The following is a 12,576-nucleotide window of genomic DNA, read 5'->3' on the forward strand; positions in this document are numbered from 1 at the left end:
TCTGCAATGAACCTACAACACATCACAGGTCTGTGATGAATCCATGGTTCATCACACGCTCGTAATAAACTTATTCTTAGCACAAGTCAAAGCAAACCCGGGTTGAACTTGCGATGAGGTCCACACGCATTTGGCCTTGCAATAAACCCTTATTCGCTATGGCAACCTAGGTCACTAAGAATCGAGCCCGAATGTTACCTACATGTGTAACTTCAAAGAGACAAGCGTGACAAGGCACCACGTAGGTTTAATAAGATGTTGTCCGCTAGACGGTGATGTCACTAACACCACATCAGTTAAGTAAGGCGCACAAAAGGCAGTAGCACACGGGGGTTATGTGGATCTCCGAGTGAAAGGAAAGCTAATCCTCGGAAAGATCCCCATAGGGACACATGGCGAAACCCTAGTAGCACCCTTAATGATTGATAGCACATCCAATATCCCTTTCCTAGTAAAAGACAAACACTTTTGGCCCCTTCCTTTCAGGACCTCGGGATCTTCCCCATAAATAGAGAATCCTTCTCTGAATGAAGGTCATTGTCCCAATCACAGATTATCCTCATCACTTATCCCCCATTTTGTTACTCTCCCTTGGTACCCTAGCCTCCGAATTGATTCCCCAGCTCTTGGCTTTTCTCTGTATTTCAAAGAGACCACCTCCCTATCCTAGCCACCACCTTACCTACAGTGGGTTCATCGCATAGGAAAGATGAGTTGCTGGCTGATTGCGAGCGTCCATGTGGTATCAATCTGATGTCTACTGTGTTCCGAGGGACTATAAGAGCACTATGTACCTATACCTTGATTCGGTGTTAGTTGTTAGGGGAACACTGCTAAGGTTTTGCCATGTATTTTATGAGATCTCTCCAAGATGAGGTTTTCTTTTGTTTGAGGATTCTCATAATACACGTATGCTACTTCCTTTCATGAGTCAACTAACATGGCACGGATGACATTAATAGTCAATACTAATCTTACATGTCTTTTCTAATCTTATTAAACATCCTATTACAAGTGACGTTGGGCAGTCATCATGTTTCTTTGTTCGTCTCTGACCTGCAATGGCCATGAACTCATCGTAGGTTTGCGATGGTTTCGTACTCGTCACAGATATCTAGTGTAGATACATAGTGCTTGCCCAGACCATCAAAGTACAGAAGACACTAAATTGATACCACTTGGATGCTTGTAACTAGTTCATAACTCATTGGCTACTTGTGATGAGATTATAACTCATCGAATGTCTGCGATGAACATCTGACTTATCACATGTTTGCGATAAACTTGTACCCATCACAAGTCAAGATAAACACTAGCTAATGTGAACTTACAATGAAATTTAGACACACACAATTCTGTGATAAACTTTGAACACGCATGGTTCTGTGATGAACTTTGAAAACGTGCGGTTTTGCAATGAGCCCAAGACCATAACAGAACCACAAGTTACTGTGAACTAGAGTTAAATATTGGTTAAATGTGCAACTTTAGGATCACGTGCATGATAAGGCACCATGTGGGTGTGGTAAAATACGCCTGCTAGATGATGGCGTCACTAGCGCCACGTCGATTAAGTAGGTTACGAAAGGAAGTAGCATACACGGATTATGAGAATCCTCGGATGAAAGGAAAATTAGTCCTTAAGAGATCTCATAAGACACATGGCGAAACCCTAGAAGTTCTCCTTAATGACCGACTACGATTCTAGTATTCCCTTTCCTAATGGGAATCAAATTCTTTCAATGCCTTCCTTTCTAGACCTCAGGATCCCTCCTTATAAATGAGAGTCCATCCCATGACGAGATCATCATTCGATCATTCAATTATCCTGTCATGCTTCCTTATCACTTCTATTCACCCTAATCTCCAAACTCTCACCCAACACCTGGTCTTCCTTCGTCCTTCAAGGAGACCCCCATACATAGCCACACCACCTCACTTACATTTGGCGACTTTAGATTCCTTTTTGGTGCCATAGCTTTGAGTCTTTTGCAAATCCGTGGTGACCTTGTGCTCATTACAAACTCATTTTAGGCTTTGGGCTCATCGCAAGTTTGTGTAGGCTTTGAGCTCATTGCAAATATGTGCCAAGTCATGAACTTGTCATGGCTGTCTTTGTGGCATTGGCTTAGCACCTTCTACGCTATTTGCGGTTGTTATGATCAACATGTAGCTACACTATGCTCATCTTAGGGTAGCATATTAGGTTTGTCACAAACTTGCGGTGTCATTTTATGCCCATCGCAAGTATCAGATTTCTCTGTGCTCATCACAGGTATTGGGTAGGACTTTGTACTCATCGTAGGTACCGAAAGGTGCTTTATGCCCATCACAAGCCTTAGATGGCCTTTTGTGCTCATCACAAGTGTGTGAGCCTGGCATTACTTTGATAAAGTGTCATTGTGTTATCACAAAGGTGTTTCAATTACTTTGGGAAAATTCCACTTTAGTACCTTGAACTTTGGGGGTGGTGTCAAGTTAGTACAAAACTTTCAAACATGTCACTGTAGTACCTAAACTTTCAAAAAGTGTCAAATTGGTCCCTGCCATTAATCAACTGTCAATTATTTGTTGAAAATGTTAAAATTAACCTTCAAAAGAAGACACTGTTCATTTACTTCTACATTGAGTCCAAAAGATTCTATCTACCCACTCTACCCTGAGTTTTTTTTCTTCATGGGATTAGACAGCGAGGGTAGCCATCCCCTTAACTAAGGGACCAAACTGTAAGCCTTTTTTCTAAACCAAACTGATAGTACCAATTTTTGGAAAATCAATAATCAAAACTGAGTTGAAGCCGATTGATTAACCGGTTGATTGGCTTGGTTATACATGTATATCGGTTGGTTTGGTTAACCACTAATTTTTTGTATTGATTAATCGAAACCAAATCCATACCTTCGATTTTTTGAAAGGGAAAATCTATGATACAGAAAAGATTTAGTATGAAAAGAGTTTTGACCAATCAAAACCCACCCATAAAATTTTGAAAAATAACTCATGATTGACTACCACGTTTTAGATAAACACTAAATTTTGATATATCATATATTATTCATGAGACCAAATCAGCCCCCTATAACGTCCCACAACCCGCCTTGTATTCGAAATATCTCTGAATGATAATACTAAAAATAATGATGTCATCATCGATAGGCAGCGATGTGCTGTGTAACGTTGCAAAGGGCAATCTTGTGGGATGCTGATTTTAACTCGTTTTCCATATCATAGATTCATGGTCGAAGCCGGTTGGAAAATACCAAATTGAAAACTGAATCGATTCTCTTAACCGGAATTTACGACTTGGTGTTTTAAATTCGGTTCAGTTTTCACGCCCACCTTAACTCCAATCCCAGGATTTGATCCCACTACGTCTCCGCTACGAATCAGAGCAACACCAAGTCATTCCTAATTGACATCCGATTCCCAAATCCCGTGCCATAAACCCAATGATGATAGATTGGTGGGCCAGTGCTCTGTATCCGTCAATTTGCTTCGTCTCTCTCCCTCTCTCTCTCTCTCACTAGAAGAAAGCGAGAGCATGGCTGAGCTCCTCTTATATTCTATCCATGGCGACGCTCTCCTGCTCACTCCATCGTTTTTCTTCTCTCTCCTGCTGTCCTCCAAGCGCCACTTATTTAACGACTCCCGTTCAATGCTCCCTTATCTCTACCAATACTCCGTCTCTTCCTCAGCTAATTAGAAAACCTGATAGACATATTTACACTAGAACCTCTGACTTAAAATGGAAATTTCTTCAACGGAAGCTTCTTTTCCATCCCATTTTATTCTTCAATAGTTTCGATAGGCCTGTTGATACTCAAACCTTTCTCGCTACAGTGAGTGTCTTGGCCGCCATTGCTCTGTCTCTATTTCTGGGACTGAAGGTTTGCTTGGTTACTTCCTTTTTTTTGGTTCGATTTTATGTTTCATTTGTTCTATTTCTAGTGGTTCTTGAAATGTTTTATAATTAGCGTTTATGCATTGGGATTTTTAACTTGTTGGGTTTTTTAGGGAGATCCTGTTCCTTGTCCGCGGTGCGCTGGTAATGGTAATTCATTTTTTCTTTCAATTCCAGTTTAAGAAATATAAATTTATCGTTAGATGTCTTCTTGATGAATATGAACCTTGTACAAAAGAGTCATTCTTGATTACAAATTTATCGTTAGATGTCTCCTTGATTAATATGAATCTTGTACAAAGGTGTCATTATCGTGTTTGATACTTGAATCTTTAATTAAATTTCGCATCCTTTGCCATTTCCAGCTTTGTCCTTGCCGTATCGGGGTAACATAGTTTAATATTTGTGGTTGTTGAAAAGTAACTAGGAGAAAGAAAAAAAGATTGATAGGTGCAAGATGGGACTATGATTCGAGAATTACAACAGAGTTCTGGATTTTTTTAACTGAAATTTGTACCATTTCTTCACTCTTAGCTCATCTTTCAGCAACCCTAAGGAGCCATGGTACTTCGTTTGTAATATCTGTGAATCTTGTTCCTTGTAACCTGGGTCCAAAACCTTTCTTCATCTACTAGGAAGTAGCAAGAAACTTATTTTTTACCAAAACAATAATGGAGAAAAGACAGAAGGATATTGAATTCTTTACAAATAAAATTTCTTGGTGTTTTGTGTAAAATAGATAGATACATGAACCTTGTTCTGATGCATGTCAATCAACTGGTTTTTATAACTCCCCTAGATTCATAAGATTTGGTGACAGGATAAACCTTAACAGTATATGGATTAGATATTGTTCAATATTCTTAGTTAAGTTATTACATCATTGAGGATTTAGGTAGAAAAATCTAGATATCTGGTGCTGCTGCATAAAATATTTTTCAATGTTCCTGTTACACCTGTTTCTTAACCTTCATACTGAGCTAATGGTAAAGCTTTCTCAAAAATAAGTGATTGAATGTTGATTACTTGTAAATGAAGCTAGATAATTTGTTTCTTACTGACAATTCCTTCCCATTGTGTAAAGCTGCTATAAAAAGTTTTCATGAATTGTCAGAAAACATGCATCCAAACACAGGAATCTTTTGCATGGCCTACCTATCAATTGTTTTACAACTTCAAGTTGTTTCTTGAATGGGTGATAAGTTAGATAGTTATCACTGAGCTATTTTAAGATTTCTATTTGTCCAATATAATGCCTTATGTAGACTGTTCTTTTTCTATTTTTTTATAGGTAACAGTCAACTTTATTGAAAACAGTAAATATGTACAAAGATATTACATTCATTTCTTTTACAGAGAGAAGATTTTTCTCCCTCCCCCTACGTTTAATTTATAATTGAGCCCAAAAAAAACTCATCTCTACTCACCCCCTGTTTAACTAAAGCATTAGCCATATAGTTTGCTGATCTTTGAACCCATTTAATTTGAATATGGACATTTCTAGTCTGCCACCTAAATTGCTTTATTTCATTTTGGTAGGAACACAATGCTATTTCATTTTTCATCATCCAACTAATTAGCACCTTAGAATCACCTTCAATGATTAATCTTTCTATATTCAAATCTCCTGCCTGTTGAACCCCTAGTATAACATCCATACAGCCATAATTTTTGCCCTTAATGAGTCCCCTACTCCAATCGGACCAGAGAACATTGCCACAATACACCCTTCATCATTTCTAAAGACCCTCCCACGCCTCAATGTCCAGGAGTCCCCATCCTGCTACCATCAAGATTAACCTTTATGAAGCCCTTTTCTGGTGGCACCTATTGTTTATGCATCTCAGCTTTCTTTGAGGATGTTCTCGCTATTTCCTCCCATTTCCTTGGAACATCATGATGCCTTATTCATACTGTTAAGTTGTCTTTTCCATAGCTGACTTTAGTAAGCTTCTCCCAGTTGCTCTTCAAAGAATGGTTGATCAACAATTATAATTCTTTTTCTGGATATCTCTTATAAGTTGTAATGATTGATAAGATGGTTCTTTCTAATGAGTTTTATTTTGTTTATTTATTTTCTAAGGTTGATGGAATGCTCACTGCACATGACACGGTACAGATTTATTAGTCCATAAAGATAAATATAAGTAAATTAAATACTGAATTTTCTCCTTTGATGGATAGGTGGCACAAAATGTGTTTTCTGTGAAAATGGTAAGATGAAGCAAGAGACTGGACTGGTTGATTGTAGAGTATGCAAGGGAGCAGGTATAGTTTCTGAGATTGATATTCAATGTCGGACTCAACACTCAGATAACTGTGAATGCTTGGATCTCCTACCCACAAAACTATTCCCACTTCCCTGCCACAGGACACAACAGGCACACATAGGCATTATCTCCTTTCTCACTCATGGGGAAATGTTCCCAATACACAGTGGTGGTGTCTTGTGGATAGTGATGTTGGAAAAGTTTGTGAATAGGAGATTGGCAAGTGACATTTCCATTATTTTGTTACCGTGTTAAAAAAGTTCTACTCTTATCTCCGACCTTGAGCAACTGTTTTTTCTTTTCTTTTTAGTTACTAGGTCTAGCATCATTCACTCCAAAAGATGATCTCTTAACACCTCCGCGGCCCCCCCCCCCCAAAAAAAAAAAAAAAAAAAAAAAAAAGGAAAAAAGAAAAGAAAGAAAAAGAACAAAGAACAAAGAAATTCTCTTGGCTAGTTCAAAGTGGATTAAATATTGATTGACCAACTTCCATGGAAATTTGAAGTACTTGAAGTTTTACAGATTATTAGTAACATTTTCAACATACTTTCATAAACAAAACATAGTTGAACACCTAGCGTTAGTCCATGTTCAGTTTATTGGATTGTATTTAGGTATAATCCTCCAAATGGCGGATGCCTGCATGTGTTAAAAAATAATAAACTAGAAAAAGGTGGATGCCTGCATGATGTTTTCTGTTATTGGGTTCTAGTTACCTCCCATACCACTCAATGTGATAGATTTGCCATCCATGAGGACATGTAGATCATAGTATTGTATTATTTTGGCTTATTTCTAGCTATTCTTTGGTCACCATTAGTGGATGCTAAAATGTTAGGCCCTTCCTTAGTAGAGTGTAAAAGTTTCATAATGCCTTGGCTTTATGCATGTCCAGTGAAAGGAGACAAGAACAGCTTTCTGCCACTGTTTTACCTTCCAAATTCATGACTTGCTCTGAAATTAGTGCATAATGTTTTTAATTCCACATCCAAACAAATCTTTAGTAATATTTGATTGCATATCACCCTTCATTTCTTTGATCCTTTTGTAATTCTTGCATATCTCTCTGTAGGCCTAATACTCTGTAAGAAGTGTGGAGGTTCTGGATATTCAAGACGCCTGTGAGCCGGAATTCCTGCTTATACAATATAATTTTGACCTGTAAACAATGACTTGCTTTAATGCATGTGTTAATTTTCCATATTTACTTGACTACTTCTGGGAACATAAGTGATCTTGGGGGAAGAAGTTATTGGGATGTGAAAATGCAATTAACATTTACTAAAATTAATCAGATGATAACAAAAAGAATGGGAAAAATAAAAAACATTCAACAGATGAACAGATGATAACAAAAAAAGAAACGAAAATAAAAAGCATGCAGTCTGGACCTAAAAAAAAATCATTCAAAAGATGTTATCAGTCGGATGATAAAAAAAAAATCCAATAGATGACAACAAATTCAAAGAAAATAAGAAAGAACGAGAAAATACTCGTCCTCTCTCCAGTGATAACCTCTCGATGCATAATTGCATTTACGGTGTTTGAACTCCAACATTGAACAATGTGTACCTCTTGTAAGGGTGTATTTCCTACTACATGATCCTACAATGAACTACCCAATCGAATGAAGAATTATATTATCAAATCAAAATATTATTTACGTGCTTTTTTTGCTTTTCGGGAAGATAAGTGTTTCTTGTAAGGGTGCATTTATCCATGCTTTTTTATTTTCCAATTAAATAAGACAATGGCCATTATTTTAGCCATAAAATCCATTATTTAAAGGGGCAATTTTGTCCCATATAAGTGCTGACAATTTCCCTAAATTGGAAAAGTTATTTATCCACCTTGTATCACTTACCTGGGTAAGTGATGATAATCAGGGAAAATAATTTTTTTGTGGATCACATATAAATCTGAAAAAAAAAGAACACGAGTATTTTAATCAGTGACAACCAAAATCCTATTGACCAACTTTTCAAAGATAAGGGCCTTAAGTGATTTCAAAAGTCAACAAGTATCATACAACAATACACACCTTTAAATATGGACATTAAATATAAAACGTCTCTTGAGAAAATCCACTTAAGAACTACACAAATGGTAATGTCTCCCTGATAATGACAAAAAATGAAGAATTCTTAAACATGACTCTAGTGAAAAGAAAACCAAATAGACTTTTTAATAGCAAAATTAGAATTTAAAACTTCAAGAATTTCTCATATTTTACAAAATTTGAAAAATAAATGCAAAGTGAGGCAATGCGAGAATGATGTACATTGGCGCCAGCTTGTTATGGTTTTTTTAAAAAAAGTACCTTGCAAAGGAAAAATAGCATTTCCTTATAAAGAAGAAACTTAGTAAATTTTCTATGAAACATATGCTTTATTTTTTTGTCTTCAAAGTGTTAAACGATTTCTTTTTTCTATTATACCTTTTAAGACCACGTGAAATGCCCATTAAACACTACATTCAGCTACAATTTTCACTTGAAAGAATTATATGGCTCATATCATTAGAAAAGAAAATTACTTACGAAGAGAATTTTCAACTTCTATGCCCTCTATGACTAGCTAATTTCAATATTGTTCAAACTCAAATTGAAAACAACTCCCTGTGATTTGCATTCTCATTTAAAATCAAGCAGGGGTAATGTATTTGGTGGCATCCATATTGTTTGGTCGGTTTCCTACTTGGCCGAAGGCGCTAAGTGGATGTTTCCATGGTCAAATTCCTCGGACTTTGTCAACAAGCGTTTACACCACTGCCCCACCAAAGACCTTGCAAGGAAGTGAAGTCCTCTAGAGACAAGGAGACTCATCCCCGTCAAGGAGGATGCAGCCTCCTAAAATCCTTGGTGGATGACCTCATCAAGATAACCCCGCAAAGTCCCTATCTGACTACAACATGAACACTCATCTATTTAAAAGCATCTCCCCCTCGAGGTAAATGACTTGTTGGTTCTCCATTCATTCTTGTATCCGTAACATCCACTACGGTTTTGACTAGTCTATTTTCTTCAATTTGTCCTAATTGACTTGAGCATCAAAGTGCCTTCCCAAGTAAAATCTCCTCGAGCCTCTGATATCTCTCTATGCTTCCAGACCACAGTACACGTCTTCATCCTTCCACCTCAGCCTTGTTTAGTTGGAAAGACAGCATCAGATTGGCATCGTTTATGAGAAATGCATAATAAGCCTATTCCCCATTATCTCTCTTTTCCAGCACCAAAAGCAACCAGGCCTAGATATGCATCCAATCACTTAAGCACTCAATTCCCATCTTGGGGGACTCACTCATTTTATTTCTCACAACCCTGTGGAGCTCAACCACAAGCCCAAGTTGACCCTGAACAATTTAATGCCCTGCAACAAAAGGTAAACCACCTCATCATGATGACGGAGTCTCTAGGGCAGTTTGCACAAGCCCTAAGGGTGCCTACTGTATTGATCCTCATCCCAAGGACCCCAAAAGGAAACCCACAAACACTTAAACCATACACCAAGAGTGAGCAACCCCAGCAGTCCAGAAGGATTGAATCCCAAGATCAGATCTAGGTCCCCGATGTACGATGCTCTCGGCTCTATCACTCGCATCTCCCAGTGATAGAACACTTGGCCAACAACAACCAGAGCCCTCTTATGCCGAGTCCATTTTTATCAAAGACCGCATCGAACTCAAAGATATGTGGCAGTGACTAAGTGACTTGGAGCGCAGCCACGCCAACCAACGTGCTTCCTACTATAGAAATAGAAGCTCGTCCTATTGAAGAGTGCCTCGAAGGAACTGCTCTTCACGAAAGAGATCATGGACGAGATGCCCCTAGCAGGATAGCAGGCTCTATAGTTGGAGAAGTATGATGGCGCAACTGACCCGACCGACCATTTGGAAGGCTTCAAGTAGGGGTGCAAGTCAGGCGGGTTGGGCCGGGTTTATGGTCAACCCAAGCTTGGCCCTAAAATTTGGGCTTAAGGCCCAAGCCAGAGGTTAAGCCCAATTTTTCCAACCCAAGCCCAGCCCGTCCTGTAATTTGATGCAATCGGGTTAGGCTTGAGCTTGGGCCGTGTTTGGGTTGGCCAATGAGCCCACTCTAAAATTATATTTACATACATATTTATGTATGTAAATATGTATACAAAACATCTATACAAATGTTATATATACAAATATGTATGTATGTATGTATGTATGTATGTATGTATATATATATATATATATATATATATATGTAAATATGCATGCAACATTTACATATATACACATATATGTATAAATGTATATAATTGGGTCGGGCTCAGGCTGGGTTCAGGCTATCTAAGGACTAGGCTTGAGCCCGACCCAAAAAATAAAAAATCCTGACTTCCTGGGCTTGAGCCTAGCTTGAGGACCAAAAATCTAAGCCCAACCCATGTAAAATTTTGGATTGGGCTAGTTCAGGCTCGAGCTGGGACTGCCCAAGTTGATCCCTCAAACATACTCCATCAGCTAGCAGCCCCTCTGACATTGATCACCAATTCGTGTTCCTTTGCACAATAAATATGGATATCCTTGGGGTGTTTCCTACTATAGTCAGCCAAAAGAAGTTTCTTCTCGTTGTCATGAACTTTTCACAAAGTGGGTCAAGGCTGTGCCCTTGGCCCGCATCATAGCACAAAATGTCCAAGGCTTATTGTGGAGGAGCATCATCTACCACTTCAGTATCCCAAGGGCCATGACACAGATAATGAATCACAATTCATCAATCAGAAATTCAAAAAGTTTTGCATCAAGCTAGAAAAGTTGGACAAGCCCAAAGGAAGGTGGGTAGAAGAGTTGTCAAGCATCCTTTGGGGGTACAGGACTACACCTAGAATGGTGATAGGAGAAACCCCACTTAGTCTAGTGTTTGGCAGAGGTCATGTAGAGATCGAATCCCCTACACCCTGCACTGAGTTATACAATGAAGAGACAAACAATGAAGAACTCTATGCCGAATTAAATCTTTTAGAAGAAGAACGGGACCAAACACAACTTAGAATGGTGGCCTATGAACATAGAATGGCCAAATATTATGATGCCTGGGTTAGTCGAAGGCAGTTGAAGACAAGCCACCTTGTCTTCCAAAGAGTGATCGTACCTAATCCTAGAGAAGGTAAGCTCAACCCCAATTGGGAAGGCCACACAAAATCACCAAGGTTTTAGGACCGGTTTGCATGTACCAATCGAGAAGACACCATTGTCACACACCATGCACAAAAGCTTGGTCGACCACTAATGACCACACCACGTACAAAGGCTTGGCTGACCAACGGACGAGGCCCAACGACCACAACACACATAAAGGCCCAGCCAACCATTAATAACCAAGGTTTGACCTTTGCCAGCTATGGCTAGAGGGTCCGTGCTTAGAGTTCGTGGCATTGCCAAAGACTCCTAAGCACCTACTTGACCTATCATCAAAACAAAGGTAACCGAGGACCATGGCCAGCCCGCCTAGAGAGCATGAGCTCTATGAGACCAGGCACCACCGAGTTCCCTACCAACACTGAGAACTCAAAAGCACCTCAGCTACCACGACCCAAAGTGGTCTAGTAGTAGAATTATTTCCAAGGATAGAGAAGTCCTTGACCACAGAAGGACCAAGGATGGCCTTGGTCCAACAAGCGTAATACAATAAATAAATATGTAACTTGCATGAAAGGATGCCAAAAAACTTGTCTTTCATTCAATTCACCAATTTTTTTTACAAGTATAGAAGCTTGTCGTACAGAGTTGTATATAGTATGCTAAAAGGAAAAATGGGAAAGAAAAGAAGGAACTATCACTCTTCCGAAGGAGGGTCCTTAGCTCGGATTTGGATTTTAGTTGCCATAGAAAATTTGGTAGTTTTGGAGCCTACTCTTGGGATGGCTTGTCGAGATCGAAATGCCCAAACTCTTGCACCACACTTACAACCTCTAGGGACATGCACATAACTCGCCTTTGACAATGGGTGAACCCTTCTTTCTAGGAGTCAATGATAAAGGCCACCGGGGTCTTTTACTTAGAGACGCCCAGTTCTTGTTCGGAGGGGTTTCTGCAAGATGTCTGGCCGATCTATAGCTACCACCACCGGATCTGGATTTTGGATTATTTTATTTATTTATTTATTTTATTTTTTTTGTTGATTCCCATACTTTTTTAAATTCTGGTTTTTATTTATTGTCTTGTTTAAATTCGAAACATTTAATTTCAGCAATAATAGATTTTATTTTCGTATTTTCTGCCATTCCCAATTGCATTCTCTTGTCCGGATCTAAGTCTATATTAATTTTTCACTTGCTTCCCTATGGATACGACCCATTCTAACCCATTTACTATGTTAGTATTTGTTTGAGAAACGGTAAAAAATATAAATGTTAAACTAGTATTTTGGGGTGTTTA

The 12,576-nt window shown here is 38.7% G+C and overlaps 1 protein-coding gene across 1 annotated transcript; it reads left to right on the forward strand.

The window, feature by feature from the left end:
* The first annotated feature begins 3,388 nt into the window (after positions 1 to 3,388).
* Positions 3,389 to 7,398, forward strand: LOC148848853 (thylakoid lumenal P17.1 protein). The gene is made up of 4 exons (XM_088947973.1): positions 3,389 to 3,887; positions 4,015 to 4,051; positions 6,086 to 6,169; positions 7,244 to 7,398. Exons 1-4 carry the CDS (start codon positions 3,570 to 3,572, stop codon positions 7,294 to 7,296), a joined length of 492 nt encoding a protein of 163 aa, XP_088804099.1. The 5' UTR covers positions 3,389 to 3,569; the 3' UTR covers positions 7,297 to 7,398.
* Positions 7,399 to 12,576: the final 5,178 nt, after the last annotated feature.

Source organism: Nelumbo lutea, chromosome 6 (assembly GCF_056320005.1).
Source record: "Nelumbo lutea isolate HS-2025 chromosome 6, American lotus-T2T, whole genome shotgun sequence".
Classification (NCBI taxonomy): Eukaryota; Viridiplantae; Streptophyta; class Magnoliopsida; order Proteales; family Nelumbonaceae; genus Nelumbo; species Nelumbo lutea.